Raw genomic sequence first — 16,730 nt, 5'->3', positions numbered from 1 at the left:
GGAGGTTGTGGTTTGGCAGCCAAGGAGTGTGTGTGCAAAGTTTGGCATGGATAGGGGCAACGTTGGCGGAGATATGAGTAGGGGAAAAGTGTGACGTGTAATGTGACTGACTGACAGACAGACAGACAGACAGACAGACAGACAGACAGACAGACAGACTGACAGCCGGTGGAGGTTTTAATAGTAACTGCGACCTGGCGGTCGCAACAAAATAATAGTACATAAAAGAGAATGAAGGTCAAAGCTATATGACCAGACCCAGTTGTACATACTGTAACATCTCTGACACAGGTAGTGACAATGTTTCCATATGGTAGGGTTGCCAAATTTTCAAGAAAGTAGCCTATCAAGCCCTGATTGATTTCTCAGAAGATTAAAGTGATCTTCTCAAGAGGAACACAACTGTTCATTTTCTGAGAACCATTTCGCAATGAGGACGGGGTAGTCAGACTTCCAAGTTATTGCATTATAGCCTATAATGCAATAACTTGGAAGTCTGACTACAATTTATTATAGATCGATTATTCTCACTACTTCTTAATTATTACCAGTAAGACTCCATAATCGGGAGAATACAAAAATAGGCCAAAAATGTGTTTCTCAAAAATCGTCCAGATGGTGGCGCTAGATGGGACAGATGCGTTTTGATTACATGACTGTAGAGATACTGTGTACCGGTTTGCGTGATTTTAGGGCAAAAAACTGTCCAAAAATGTGTCTTGCAACAAAATCGGCCTCATTTAATTTATGGAATTTCTTAGATTTTTTTCCCCTTCTAAAAATAAAACGACATAGCCTATTTCAAAAGATTTTCCATCAGAAAATGTTTTTTTTACTCGAGTCGTGACCGTGGTGACTGGTGACCCACAATTGGGTCCCGACCCTGTTTGGGAAACAGGTAGTTACAGTGTAATATGAAACAGTCAATGGGGTTGGGCTTGACTCAGCTCGTCTGACCTTCGGCTCTGGGCCAGCCCAGCCCCATCCGAGCAGACAGCAAGCCCAGCCTACAGGTCCCCAAACAGGTTCACACTGTTGTGTGTTCAGACTCGCATATTACGCACTCGGGTGGGGCCCTTGTCTTTTATACTTCTGAGCTATAGGCAGCAACAAACACACACACGCACACACACACACACACCTACTGTAGTCTATATTTTTGCGCAAACACGCACATACTGTACTGTACCCGGACAGGCATACAAGTGCTTGCTGGTCGCTGCGTATCTTTCTCTCGCTCGTTTCGGTCGGATCCAGATCGTCGGTCATGTTTCGCTGTGGGATCGCCTACCCCAGATGCAGGTGGATTTTGCCCCTGCTTCTGCTCTTCGCTATCGTCTTCGACATCGTGGCCATCGCCGCCGGTTCGGGATGGGTGGAAGACGAGGACGCAAAGACACACTACGCCAACATGTGGGAGCAGTGTCGAGGCAGGAACGAGAACTGGGACTGCAAGTCGCTTATGGAATTCTGTAAGTAGACAGTAGACTGTTGTACTGTACTGTCACCACGGTAATGTAGGACAATGCAGGCCAGACTGGCCAGTTCGTATGTTGGGTGAGTTCTTTATAAAAATAAATAGGCTAAACATTCATTGTTATACGAAAAAATAAGAATTCATTGTAAGCTGTAGTGTATCCTATCAAACGGGCCTACTTTATTCCGAGTAGCCTATAGTCTACGGGAGGCAGGACGAAGTGAACTTCAGTAGTCAGTCTGGTCGTCCCTCCCTTCCCAACAACATTACACCCCGGGTGAACAGAACAGTGACCGAGGCCAGGGAAAAAAAGTTTAATGTAATCATTTAACAAAATATTTACAACAAAGTAGAGGTACCTTCTGTTCCACAGAGAACAACTTGAACCAGCCGTCAATTTCTCATTTAAAAAAAAGAAAGAAAAGCATAAGGAAATCCTTTAATTCATAACTAGTCTGTGACAATTATTAAACAAAACAGAGTATAGGCCCACCCCACATAATCTAAAATAATTCTGACTAAAGTAACCAAACTTACTTAGGCCTAAAGCCTACTAGATCATCTATTAAATGTCTTCCTTTTTTTGGTTACTATTGCTTTTGATGTTGCTCTAAAAACCCTCTTTACAATTGAAGGCTTTCATTTGAGTTATTGTGTCTATTGATAATAATAGTAATTATAGTTAGTTCTTCATTTGAGCTTCATTGTTAGGAATGCACTTGGTTCCAATGTTAGCATTAACAGGTGAATAGAAAATCAGTGCATAACTTCAGTCACCCAGATTAAGAATGTGGATACAAATATAATTCAGTATACTTTCCCATGCCATTTTAGTTCAGCTCAGTTTATTTTTGCCACATGTATTATTACAATAACTATCTTGTACGCCAGATTCTGTAGGCCTACAGCTTGTGAGGAGAGATCACAATGCCATACATAAGATGGCTGGCAATACTTGCCAAACCATGTTGACAATGCTATTTATAGACCAACTGTTACAGTAATGAGTGTGCTTTATAATAGTGGATATTTTCACAGGACACACGCACACGCACGCACGCACGCACGCACGCACGCACGCACGCACGCACGCACGCACGCACACACACACACACACACACACACACACACACACACACACACAGCAGTGAACCTCTCTCTCTCTCTCTCTCTCTCTCTCTCTCTCTCTCTTTCTCTCTGTCTGCACCTGTAATGGCTCTGACAGACATTGCTTTAGGGTGGGTGGGTGGGTGGGTGGGGGGGTTGTTCTACCTCCTCTGTCACCAACAAGGGACAGCATTGTTGCTGTTATCGTTCAAGTCAGTCAACCAGCATAGCAGGGAGCCTATAGCTGAAAAAAGTTACCGCTGGAACGCCACAATTTTGTGGGAATGCATCATTGATGGAATTTCATCAAGACTTTCGACTGGTCTTACTTTTCATGAACCCATTTACTGTAAAAAGCCTGGATATACCACAATTAATTTGGACCATGCATGAATACCGTTGCTCCAGACACCATATCTCCATATTTATACATTTTATGTTTTTAACCCCCAAAAAATAAATAATGCCCTACTTCGTTATACTACAGTCAGTGTCGCATAAAAGTAGTGACAATAGCAGCTCTACAAGCTCAGAACATGTTGTGAGCTTGTGGGGATTAGGCTATTTTTCTCTACTTTTAAAATATTGTTTTCAACAGTGTTTCTCAAAGTGGATTCCAGGGATTCTGTGGGTTCCTTGGGGTCTAAATGGAGTTTGTAACTCTGGCAGTGTACAAATGGAACCAAATGGACCCGTCAAGGGGAGACCTTGACATTTAAAAGTTTGGGAAACTCTGGTTTACGATAATGATAAATAAGGATTTTGGACATTGGATGTTTCCTCCCGACAGCAGTGATATTCTATTCCCTGCTGAGAGCAATCTGTCTTATCTCCACTGCCATGTGTCACTGACTGGCTTCTAGCTGACACATCACTCACACCACACACAGTGTGTCTGAATGAGACCTACTTTAACCATTCCTCACTAGGGATGGGACGATATGAAAATTTCATATCACGATAATTGTGACAAAAGAAATCGTGATTTACGATATTATGGTGATAATTGAAATCCATTATCCTGGGGTGGAACATTTGCCAAAAAATTGCAGATCTACAAGCTCACAACGTGTCGCAGCGCGACGCGTTGTGAGCTTGTGAGCTTGTAGATCGGCAATTTATACAATAATAAATATAATCGTGCATGATGGAGGACGATTTAACGATAAATTGAAATCTCCATAATACGATTATCGTGAGTGTTTTTTTATCACGATAAACAATAATATCGCTTATCGTCCCATCCCTATTCCTCACACAGCACTATATAGACTATGAAATGTTTTGAGCTTTATTAAATAACGAATTATTACCATATAGGTCTACTACTCTTGTCATTGTACTGTATCTCTCATCCTTCCTTGACTATATAGCGATGGATATAATAATAATTGTAATATATATTTGTATTAGTGCCCAAAGTGAACATTTACATATCTCAACCCCTCAACTAAATGTTGAGGGGGATCAGCGAGGCGGTGCAAATGTTCTGCACCTGTGAAGACTCCTACTGTCATACTTTGCTTGGAAAAAAAGTGTCAGACATCTGCAAAACATCTGCAAACATTGCGAAAATTGCCTACTATGCAGGAAATATAACCAACACGAGAAGCCACTTGTAAACATCGCCACCCAGAGAAGCTTGTTGAATCACGGCGCGACAACCTGTTGAAAATGTTTGCTCGGCCAAATGACTCAAAGAAGCGTTGGGGGCCCCACTTCTCCATAACAGGCAGAGAGCTGAAGAAATGCATCTTCTGAGAAATGTATTGCCAAAAACCGTAATGCTGTTTTCTGTGATGGATTTAGGTTAGTAAACAGACTTGAGGCGAAGTATAAAATTCCATAGCGACAGTAATTTAGTCAAAGAGTGCTACCACCAGCCTTGTACGAAGAGATACACACAAAAGCTAAGGTGACACAAAGCCTAAAACATTGGACGTTAGACCCCAAGAGGCTGCGTGACCTGAATGACGGGACGTATTCAACAGGCTGCTGACAACAGATGCAAAACCATGTATTTCTATGGGTGGGAGGTTAGTGGTCGAGTGTGTTAATGTGTGACTGTAGGCCTACATGAAGGGGAGAGATAGAGAGAGAGCGTGTGTGCTTTGCAAATGTTTGCATTTGCATTTGTTTTAGTTTGTGTGTGTGTGTGTGTGTGTGTGTGTGTGTGTGTGTGTGTGTGTGTGTGTGTGTGTGTGTGTGTGTGTGTTGTGTGTGTGTGTGTGTGTGTGTGTGTGTGTGTGTGTGTGTGTGTGTGTGTGTGTGTGTGTGTGTGTGTGTGTGTGTGTGTGGGTGGGTGTGTGGGTGTGTGTTCACAACAAATTCTGGGCCCTGGGTACAAGGATTCACTGCGGCCCCCCCATGAATGTGGGGTGGGGGTTTAACCCATTTAGACTGGGAACGCATTATTGCGCATTATTTTGTGTTTTAACTATTGAAAAATAGCAGATATACAAGCTTGTAGATCTGCTATTTTTTTTAAATCGTGAAAATGTTTGTGCAAGTCTTTGAATATTTCTTATTACTTCTAAGGTTTTTGTTTATGTTTCCCATAAGCAAAATTTGAGTTACAAATGTTCGCTTAAAAATACATATATTCAAAGATTTGCACACATTTTCACAACTTAGCAGATCTAATAGCTAAAGTATATGGAGATGATAAATATTTTCCTTTACCTTAATTGAATTTTATAAAACGAAGCACAGAGAAAGTGTCCAGACTGTCCACGTGGCATAGGTGTAAACATCTCCCACTACCACAGAGGACAGATTTCCATTCCCAGTAGCGGTGCATTTGGCTTGGCTGGGCACCCCAATGAACAAGATTGGTAGATTTCACTAGTCGGAAGCCAGCATGGAATTGTGTCCTCCTACCGGTTGGTTTAGACCAGGGGTTTTCAAAGTGGGTGACTGGGCACCCTGGGGTGCCGCGATGGCAGTCCAGGGGTGCCGCGAGATCATTTGATAATATTTGGAATTTATTTGGACACTTGAAAAAATATTTAGTATAATTTTAAACTTGAAGTACAAAGTTATTTTCAGTCAGTTCGAACCAAAATGGCTATTATCTCAACGTTTTCCTCGCAAGATAATCACTAAAATATCGTCACTGTCGGGCAGAAACCTCGTATCTCCATGTTTCAAATGTGTACGTCTTTTGGTAAAGCAAAGCCCTGCTTCATCATACAAGACTGTTGCACAAAACTAGTGAAAACAGCCGATCTGCAAGCACACAACGCCTCGCGATGCGATTTTATAGATGATAAATACAAAACGGTAACAAACAGTTTTGGACATACAAGGTTTTCACCCGACAACGACGATATGCTATAATATAAGGTGCTGGGAGTGAAAATTATAATGTAGGGGTGCCTCGGATTAAAAAAATATTTATGGGGTGCCCTGAGACAAAAAAGTTTGGGAACCCCTGGTTAACCCATCTGTTCAATGGTGAGGGGAACTGAGGAAGCATGAATCTCTACATGTGATACGTCTTCAGTCTTATCCCTCCCCTAGTTACCAGCAGTGGAGCAGACCACAGGACTCATTGGAGGAATTGCTAATGACTATAAACTGGTCTGGTGGAAATTTAACACCTGGACATAAATAGTTAAACAAAAACATTCATAATTAAAACGATTGTGCGCAAGAAATAGTTTAATCTTGTGGTGCGGGGTATAAAGATCCACCCAGCCCACCACCACCGTAGAAACCCAGGTTCGAAATCCTCCATGGTGCATCCAGCTTGGCTGGGCTTTCCAATGAAAACAGTCAGCTACACACACACATGCGCGCACGCACGCACGCACACACACACACACACACACACACACACACACACACACACACACACACACACACACACACACACACACACACACCTTCTTCTAGACGGCTCGCCTCTGAGGAGCCATGAGGTAAAAACTGCACATGAACACAACCATAATTCACATGCCAGCCACCCAGCCATTATCCTTTTTATGCCGTACTCGCCCCCTATGGTGTTTCCCACCCCCAAGTAGCATACATAAATAAATACCCAATGCTAGCATCTCTGCAATACATTTGATTTGACATGTTGGAACCTGTAAAAGTGACTTGTAGGGAGCAGATAAGTGTGCTTTCTAAAGTTATCCATGAATCACACAGTGACGTTGTCCATTCCTGCATGCTGCTGCAAAGTCTTCCATGGAAATGGATGTTCTCGATACTGCAGTATGGAGAATGAAATGATCGAAATGAATGTACTCTACTCATAGTACAGCAAGCAGAAAGAATTTATTGAAATGTATGTACTCACAGTACAGTGTGGGGAACTAAATTATTGCAGGATTAAAAAGGATTATTCTGAGATGTCTGAGGATGGGTAGCAGCCAGTGTGATGTATGGGGCAACATAGCTGTTGAAGATTTATGCTCAGTATTGTACTTATGTAAGCATGCACTTTGCATGAATGTTTATTGCTGCTGTGTGTGTGTGTGTGTGTGTGTGTGTGTGTGTGTGTGTGCGTGTGTGTGTGCGCGTGTGTGTGCGTGTGTGTGTGTGTGTGTGTGTGTGTGTGTGTGTGTGTGTACGTGTGCATGTGCGTGTGCGTGCAGGGACATTTAAGCCATTAGAGAGTAGTTAGAATTTATTTCGTTGTGATCATCAATAAAACAACTGCTGGTAAATGAGGGACAGGGACAGACAGATGCAGCCAGATGATTTCTAATTACGAATTCACATGTGCACTTGTGCAGTCGCGCACGGCGCACACACATACACATCACGCAGGATTTTGGAAGTCGATACCGTTCAGACGTAATTGGCTTCCAACGTTAGTGGTAGGGGCCTATTTTACAAACAATCATGAACGAAATGTTCAGTCGACTCCAAATTGTAATTTCATGTCAAGGGCAGTGGAATCAATGCAGCGACAAAAGCAATTCTACTTTCACCCATAGGGGTTGCCGGAAATAAATAAAAAAGGAACCGTTTGTTGCAAAAACCTTTGCAAAATCTTTGGGGGAATAAATACCCTCCAAATTACTTCCACATGATCTATTCTCAGGAGTAATGTGGCAATGTAATTGGCTTTAAAAATGAGTGGGAGGGGCCTATTTCTTCAAAACAAAACGCCAGAACGCAGGATCCGATCAGCAAATAATAATAATAGCTACCTATCTTATCCCATGGGGGAACTTCAGTTTTCAGCTTAACCCAGCTGAGTGCTGCCCACAGAGGGGCGCAGAGGGGGGAGCAGTTAGGTGTCTTGCTCAGGGACACTTCGACACATTGTTGAAAGCTGCAATCGTACCTGGGACCTCCCGAGTCCCAGGGCTCACTAACCATTCAGCTATGGCCGCTTCTAGCAAATGTGAGTTGCATGGCTTGGCTTCCAATGCTAATTCCTCCCAGCATATTCCTCGGGTCCTGGTGGCCGCAACCCACGACTAGTGTTGGGGCAACCACATTTGCAATTTCCCCAAATTGTGCCTTTCTAGTTTCCTTTTAGGCTTCTTATGTTCACTGATTTTAAATGATGAGCCCAGTCATCCATTGTTAACCTACAAGGAAACTTGTCCTAAGTGTTCCACACTTTTTGGATAAATCTAATACAGTTCTAGCATTGTTACATACATGATACTATACTTGCAAAAGTGATATTGCGTATAAACCTAATTTTGAAAAACATGCAATGACAAGGTTTTACCAGATGTGTCTGTAAAATTGCTTACTGGATAGTGTAATTAGTATGTTCCTGTACAGACAGGTATATCCACTTAAAAATGGGGGGGGGTGGATTTCTGTGTTGACACTATTTGGTGTCTGGATTTGTGGCCAGATGTAAAGGATCTTAAAATAAACTTTGGTATTTTAAAAAGCTTTGGGATAATTCATGTATCATTATGCTGATTATAAAAAACAGGACTGCGCTCTTGTAGATTGTGTTTCCAAACCACTTTCGTTGCATGCATTTGCATTTCAATAGAGCGGCTAGTGTGAATCGGGTTCTAAATCTTGTTACTATGGGGTAATACATTTTAATGAGCTTGGGGCCCACGGTGAGATTCAGGTTAATAGTTTGGCTCCCAGGCTATACATGTTTAACCACTTTCGCCAAGTCCCTAATTTGGGCATTATAAACAAAAATATTCAACTATCTCATGAAATGTGTTGTGAGCTTGTAGATTGGCGATTTTCATCGGCTTAAGTGGTTAAGAAGAGCTGTAGAATCAAGAGAGTATGTGAATTACTGAGCATGAATGACACACAGCTATCACAGGAAAGTCAACCAGTTGAACTAGTTAGGGGTGTGTGTCTGTGCATGTGTGCTTGACGTGTGTGTAGTGTGTATGTATTCCATGGTAGGGTAACATTCCCCTCCCCACCCTCAGGCATTTGACTTATCATGTTCTCACTTGCCATATACACCACACATACACACACATGGTCCATGAACATGTGAATAATTTAAAGCATGGGCTGAGCATGCATTCTATGTAGTAGTTTGTGTAGAGCTATAAACTGGACACAAGTTACAAGTGTATGTGTTCTGACTAAAAAAACTGTGAGAAATGTTTTCATTGATATGTTTATAGTGAACCTTGGGCCCATCTAATCTGGATTTTAGGCCATTTTATTATTCATCAAAGTGAGGAGCTAGCAAGAAAGGCGTAAAAGTCCACACAGGCCAGTGATGCAAAAGTTTGGGGTTTTGCGTAATCATTTTTGCATGGTCAGAACTAAGAACTTTACATTTTGAGTACTGATACAATTTAAGTATGCTAAGATAAGCTCAGCACACCATAAACACCACCAACCAGACACAGTTGTCTCTACGGGAGGAGTTTACCCACCCCTGTAATTTATATAAAACAATACATCATAATATACAATACAATACCTGATTGCCTGTGATCAAGAGAAAATAACTGCCTGGATCATTTTGACAGACCCTGTCACACCAGCCATTAGATAATAGTTCTAAATGAATCCATCCATTCACAACTGACAAAAAAACTACTATGATACATGAATACTGTCAGTGGCGTAACAACATTGTGATAGGCCCTGGTGCAGATATTTGTTGTGGGTCGCACCAGCTGCACACTCCATATTTACGCCACTGAATACTGTACCCGGGAAAGAAGGAAAGAGCATAGTGACAGAAACAAATACGATAAAGGCGTCTTCCGGTTTTAAGTATTATCTCTGGGATGCGGAATAATTTGCATCATGTTGCTGTATGTCAGCCAGGACATTCAGTGTTTCTCAGGGCAGGCTAAACAGCTAAAATCACACATGATAAGTGCTGCCGTGTTTTAGAAATGAAATTATATATTGTTCTCAGCGGCTCCTTCCTTTTTACGAGTTTTACCCAGGTCATGATTAGTGTGCAAGGTGGTCTTGTTTAGGGTCAGGGTGGGATGTCCAATCAATGCCACCCAAGGGTTACTATATTGCCTGATTTATACTTTGTGTTATACTTATACGTTGCGTATTGTGCCATGCACTGACACTAGCTGTATAAATCAAGCTCTGTCTCACACTGTCAACTTTCTAATCTTTTGGAATGTGCTCTTGATTATTTTGTCTGCTTAAAAGTGCACTGACCGGTCTGATATGTCAACAACAGGACAAACCACAGATAACGTCTGCTAATTGCCAGAAATCTCTTTTTTATTTTTGTATCTGTTTTATACAAGAATCCTATTTTTTTTAAACACAAGGCAGAATTGCTGACTGAGGCTTTACAGATATAAAAGTGTACAGATATAAAAGTGTCTTGCTGTGCCTGGGATGATAGATTTATTTAAATAGTTCTGTATTGGACAACTACCAAACAATATCTTAATTCGACTGAGGCAGTATGTAGCAGCCAGGCACTGTGCCACAACGAGGTAGAGTAACGTGTATGTACAGTAGGTGTTCAGGCATGTGCGTTGATGTACCGTAATTAACGTGTTTGTATGTGTGTGTGTGTGTGTGTGTGTGTGTGTGTGTGTGTGTGTGTGTGTGTGTGTGTGTGTGTGTGTCTCCAGCTTGGGCCCAGGCTGTGGCTGCTCTGATGATCATCGGTCTCCTCATCCTCATCGTGGCCTTCATCATCTCCTGCGTGGCACTGTGCTGCACACTGAACATTACTCTTCTGCCCTTCATAGGACTACTGCTGTTCATTGTTGGTAAGTCTTCGTAGGACTTCCTAGGACTTGTGCCCCTGAAACAGTGGTAAATCAGCCAACAACCCACTCCCTCTCATGGTAAATGGCTTACATCTCCCATAGAGAACAAACTCTGAACGCCATAAGAAATATATTTTCTAATGTCACCAAGAGGGAGAGTGTGTTGATGCTTGTGTTGCTTTTAGATAGTTTTCAACTAACTACTATATTTACTATGATTTGCAAGCCACTAAAAGCCTTTTTCATACCTTCAGCGTAAAAGCCTTACTATCACAAACCCCCTCAACACAATAAATCACAATCACCAAATTAAGAGCATATTTATTAAATCAGGATCTAAATCTGATTCACAATGAGGCAAAAATCCCCCCAAAAACCTTTTGCTTCATTCTGAAACTGGACAGTCCACATCAAAGCGACTAGCGAATACTGTTCTCCGTTCCCATAGCAACGGTACTTCTCATGTCACGTCAACCTTCCTTGAGGCTCAAACTCCATCACCTGACAGCATAACAACCTCTCTTCTTGTATCTATATTGTACTGTATACATACAGTTTTATTTGTATTATATTGAAGCCAAACAGCTATCTATTCCAGCTCAGTCTCTCCGGGCTATGGGCTATACTGTATGCAGCAGGCTATTATTGTATCCGTAGGAGACTTAATGGATTTGCTGTTGTATTGTTTTCTAAACACTACATGAATTACCGGTAAATGTGTTGTGCGATGCCATTTGGGACCTCAGTGTTCCGATTTTTGGAAGTTTAGGAGAGGACAGTTATTATGTCCCAGTCTGGATGAGCAGATGGATCGCTGTTGGGAGAAAACTGTTCCCGCAACTATTGTTGTGAGTTGAGGCATTGCATCTCTGGCCAGAGGGCAGGGGTTGGAAGAATCCATTAAGTTTGTGGGTAGTGTCACCTTACTATTTGTCTTTCCTCTTTGCTCTGGTGTCATACTGTCGTACAGCTCTTTCAGACCTGTCACCTGACCACTGCTTCCTGCATGGACTACAGTGTCTATCATTGTATTTTGTTTTGTTTTTTAAAGACTGTTTCATGTAAAAAATACTAACATGTAAACTGTGGTACAAAAATGTAACATAGTTATGGTTATACATAGCTCCAACCAAAACCATACTTTGGTTGGAGTGCTTTCAACAGCTCCTCAGTTTTATCGCCTCAGCTATGTGAATCTTGGAAGGAGAGAGCGACATACTGTGAGGGAGTGTGAGTACTGAGGGCAGCAGGGGCAGAGAGAGAGACAGAGAAAGAAGGGGAAGATTTTTGCGAGGGGTGAAAGTGGGAAAGAGGGAATGTGTAGGCCATGGCTTGGATTGAAAAAGGGGGAGCATCTTAAGCTTGACTGGGCGAAGGAGGGCAATGAGTTACGCAATGAGTGTAAGGAGGAGCGTCAATTCTGAGAACAAAGAGGGGAGGGAGTAAGGCATTGTGAGTGAGTCCTGAAGCGAGGGAGTGGAGAGAGAAGTACAGTATAACAGTGGAGTGGAGTGAGGAGAGAGCCTGTTGTTTGCTGGGTAGAGGCGCAGGGACGGGGGATATGACGTTGCTATGGGAACAACGCAGTCTGCCCATCTGACTGACTCACCCCGCTGACTGTGAGATCATAGGAACAGAAAAAACAAGTTCACTCACACATATTGTAATGATGATGACGTCAAAACTATATGACTATGCTTAAAGTAACCGTAACCTGGGCCTTAAAATACTCAATGCCGTTTGGGGAAAAGTTGTTCCAATGAAAAAGTTGTGCTAACCTAAGAGCCAACAGTAAATTGTGTAGAGAGAGTGTGTTTGCACTTTGCAAAAGTGTCAAACAATCCTGTCATATGGTAGATAGAATCTCGAAAGTATACCATAGGTATCATAATGTAGCACTACTTAGTCCTGTCAGTTCACTATCTGTTTTCCTGCTAATTTGTGGAGGGGACTGCCCATTTTCCTCTACAACAAAGTAATGCCGTTGTTGACATGTTGTATGTCCTGTACTGTATACAGGATTTTGCCTCCCCGACTCTTATCATATTCAAAACCCTAACCCTAACCCTATTATGTCAATAATGACGGTTGACATTGTCAGTAAAAGCTATCTCAAACAATCTAATGGTGCTCAGTTCCAAAAATGGATTAAGTGCCCCTATTGAACCGTAGAATATTAGTTTTTGCATCCAGGGAAGGAAAGGGACGCAGTGAATCATAAATCAGTCATAGGACTGAAGAGTGAGACACAGGGCAATGAGGGCGGACATGGTGTTAGAGATTACACCTTTCTCTGGAACAGCAGAGTGGAGAGATGCTTATGAATACTGATGCCGTCATATGAATGTCAGTGAATCCTGACTCACCTCGATATCACAGATGTTCACATAACAATGTTACAGTTACACTTTCACTATTTCCTGCACTATTGTCAATGTTGTCTGACTTCATCTCTGCCTGGCTGCCTGTTATACCCAAATAATATTGGTTTGCCACAGACCTTTATAGAGGTTTTTGATTGTTGTTCTGCTCTGTACATTTATTTAGTATTTATTTATGTACATGTATTCTTATTTTCTATTCTTTTAGCTCTTTAATAACTTTTAATTGTATTCAAATGTCCTTTTATATAATGTGTTAATGTTGTTAATTCAATGGCACATCGAATTCTCTTCTAGAAAGATGTTCTCTCTTATTGCCTTTGTTTACATGCATGACAAAATAATCTGGGAATATTTGGTTATGCCTATAATTGGTTAAGATGTTTACATAGGGTTTCAAGACAAAAAATTGTCACATGCAATTCTTGTTCTTTCTTGAGCTTCATCAACAGTATGCCAACAATATGAATAGAAAAGACCATTCAACAAATCATAATAATAAATCCAATGTGACATCGGTTACTAATCAGGTGTCAAGACTTTTCCTGTTGCTCACCCTTTCCATTTCCTCCCTTCCATACAGTGCTTCTCCAGTTCATTGCACTGATCATCTACCCAGTCCACTTCAGCGACGAGATCTTTGAGGGCCACTACGACTACACCTGGGCCTACGGCTTCGGCTGGGGGGCCACCATCCTGGCCGTCGGCTGTGGCATCCTCTTCTGCTGCATGCCACGCTATGAGGATGAGCTGACAGGCCTGGCCAAGACCAAATACATTTACTCTTCTTCTGCCTAGAGACTCATGTCCCTAACCCACAGTCAGTTACACCCTTGTCACTTGGAGCTGGATCTGTGCTGTGCTGGCACTGAGCATTCTACACATTGTCCCGTTTCCCAGGAGCTATGGTGGAGGTGTGTCTTGGCCAGAACAGCACTGTCTAGTTTGGTTCGATTTGATTTGGCTTGCCAGTGGAAAAGCCCACCCCACTGTCTGAGGGCAGTGCCCCTAGAAGTACTAGAGTAGAAAACTCTTATTGGAACTGGACTGTGATTGGAAATTGTCATGATTTAATTGTTCTTATATTCTTTAAGTTGGCCACATAAATCTCTGGTCTTTGCTATAGCATTTCTTCATAAGCATATAGCATAGGTTTTACCTGTAATTCTTCAATGCAAGATCACCTAAGTGCACTTAAGATAAGCGTTCGGTTTCTGTAAGGCACACTGTAGCTTTAATATGATTTCTGTTTCAAGCGTTGGATATATCTTGGTGAGAGCTGTCCAGTTTGCATTCAAAGCCCACTGTAAGATATCTTGTATGACGGGACAAATAGATCATGCTGGATTGTTTGTTAAGTTTGTGTAGTGTATTATAAGGAGCTTTTCCGTAATCTCATATATATCCTAAAGACATCTTGTGTTATTTAGGTAGTTGTATAAAAGGGAACACAGAATAGAACAAAAATATATAGATTCGGAAGCTGAATGTAATCCATTCCGTACAGTATATTTTGCATTGTTTGACAAAGAAATTGTATATGTATTTTAATAGCTGCATTTGGATATTTGTTCACCCCCACCCTTTTATGGGTTCCACCCATTCATATCTGCTGATCCAGAACAGTGTCTTTTTGCTTCAGAAATGAAAGGGAGGACTGTGGCCAATTGCTGTGTGGTCTTTGTGTCTGTTAGGGAACACTACCCACTCTATGGGTAAAAAGATAAATATAATGTTTGATTATGATTGTGAGTTTGTAAATGGTATCAAAAGTTTTTTACTTCTTTTTTGCTTCTTCATGGCCCTTGGGTATGTTTTTAAGCCATTTTCATGCCATTGACCAATATTCACACCCCTGCTGGGGTGGATTGTGGATGTCAATAATATAGGAATTATTCCAATGACTTGTCGTCTATATTGTCCATCCTTAAAACAGCCTTTTTACATGTGTTACATGTGTGTAGCATTGTCTCACTTATGGCATTTGTTGAACTTGTGCTTCAATAATACACATTTCAGTCAGTTTAATGGACATATCATCACCTCCTAATAATCTTTAATCTGAGGCCTTAGTTGAAAAGTCCTATTGTGTTTATTTAACAGGTCGTATGAGTATTCTTTTGTCTCTCATACTGTCATATCTACTGACTTCATAAGACACCTTGCTTCATACAATCACACAATACACAAAATCCTCATTGTTATATTTAACTCTGAGGTGCCTTTGTTTCCATGTGTATGTCACGGTTTGTTAGAGAAACAGGACGGTCGAGAAACGGAGCACTCGTGGTGCCGCACGGGGCGGAACAAGCGGTCGCCCACAACAACGTCCTCCAGGCGGAGCCGCTCGATTGTCCACGACATTGCAAGTGGCGCGAAGGCCAGCGGACCTTGGTCCTGCTCTTCGCCCCCGAGCGCCGCAGGCGCGAGTGGCCACGAAGAGCGGGCCAGGGCCGCACGGCCGGCGGAGCGCCGCGCGAGTTACGAAGCCGTGGTGAATGCAATCGTTATATTTATGCCCAGGCCGTAAGGCCTGGGCAAGCCCGCGATAAACGCTCATAGTAAGCTAATGGCTAAGCTAATGGCTAAGCTAATGGCTAAACACCGCCCAGCTAGGCTAGTAAATAAAGAAAGAGAGTCGCAAACGAGTGACGTCAGCGCCTGCACTAGTGAATGGCTGTCTATGGGCTGTCGTCGCCATCTGGTGGTGATTAGTGTGTGGTGAACGACAAAACAAGCGCTCTTACTCTTACCGTCCTGAGTTACCCAAACATACTGTAACATGTATACTCTTCAGAGTTAAATTAACACTAAGGATTTGACTATGTATACTGTATATAAAACTTGTGCCTTAACTTGTTGACCTGCTGTGTAGTTGAAAAGCTTCTAAACTGGTTCCCAAACGTTTTAGCTCGAGACCCAAAAGAGAAATATGATGTCTCTCTCTCTACATTATGAATGAACATGTTAAGCCCTATTTAATAGTCAAAATAGCCAAACTACAATGCGATGCGTCGTGAGCTTGTAGATCTGACATTTTCACTATTAAACTTTTTTAAAAATATATTATTTAAAAAATAAATGTTATGACATTTTCTTTTAAACAGTTTGTTTAATTTTGTAATTCTTGGGGGGAAATTTGGAACTTTAAAAAACTTCTAACCAAACAAATCGGCCCGAGACCCAAACCCATTGTTTGAGAAACGGTGCTCTGAAAGATGTCTTCGTTTGAAAAAATCGGGCTTGACCAACACAGGCTGGGTGACAGAATTGAAGTCTGTGAAACCAGCAATCATCAATGCTGGCAGTGTGGCTGTACGGTAGCTATTATTATTACACTGTAAAATCCTCAGTGTTAAGTCAGAAAGTGTACAAATATAACCAAATGGACCCATTAGGCTCCGCAGATACAGTAAATGAACACTATGGATATTACTATGTATTACATCCTTCCACTTCTTGAGACCATCCACTTTCCTTTTCTGCTGTACTTTGAATTTATTTTGAGCTGTGTGTATTTTTATGCAATAAAGTTTTTTGGAGACAATAACAGTGATTTGTATGTGAAACAAACTGTTTACAATTCAAGTAGAG

At 41.7% G+C, this 16,730-nt stretch overlaps 1 protein-coding gene across 1 annotated transcript; it reads left to right on the top strand.

Moving 5' to 3' along the window:
- The first annotated feature begins 1,021 nt into the window (after positions 1-1,021).
- On the top strand, positions 1,022-16,686 carry perp (p53 apoptosis effector related to pmp22). Its single transcript, XM_080740146.1, has 3 exons — positions 1,022-1,472; positions 10,615-10,755; positions 13,720-16,686. The coding sequence occupies exons 1-3, from the start codon at positions 1,268-1,270 to the stop codon at positions 13,932-13,934; spliced, it is 561 nt and encodes a 186-aa protein (XP_080596272.1). The 5' UTR covers positions 1,022-1,267; the 3' UTR covers positions 13,935-16,686.
- The last annotated feature ends 44 nt before the right edge of the window (positions 16,687-16,730 follow it).

The sequence above is a fragment of the Nannobrachium achirus genome, assembly GCF_963921795.1.
Source record: "Nannobrachium achirus genome assembly, chromosome: 13".
NCBI classification, from domain to species: domain Eukaryota; kingdom Metazoa; phylum Chordata; class Actinopteri; order Myctophiformes; family Myctophidae; genus Nannobrachium; species Nannobrachium achirus.
The sequence above is the reverse complement of the archived record's forward strand: the minus strand, read 5'-3'. Positions and strand labels throughout refer to the sequence as shown.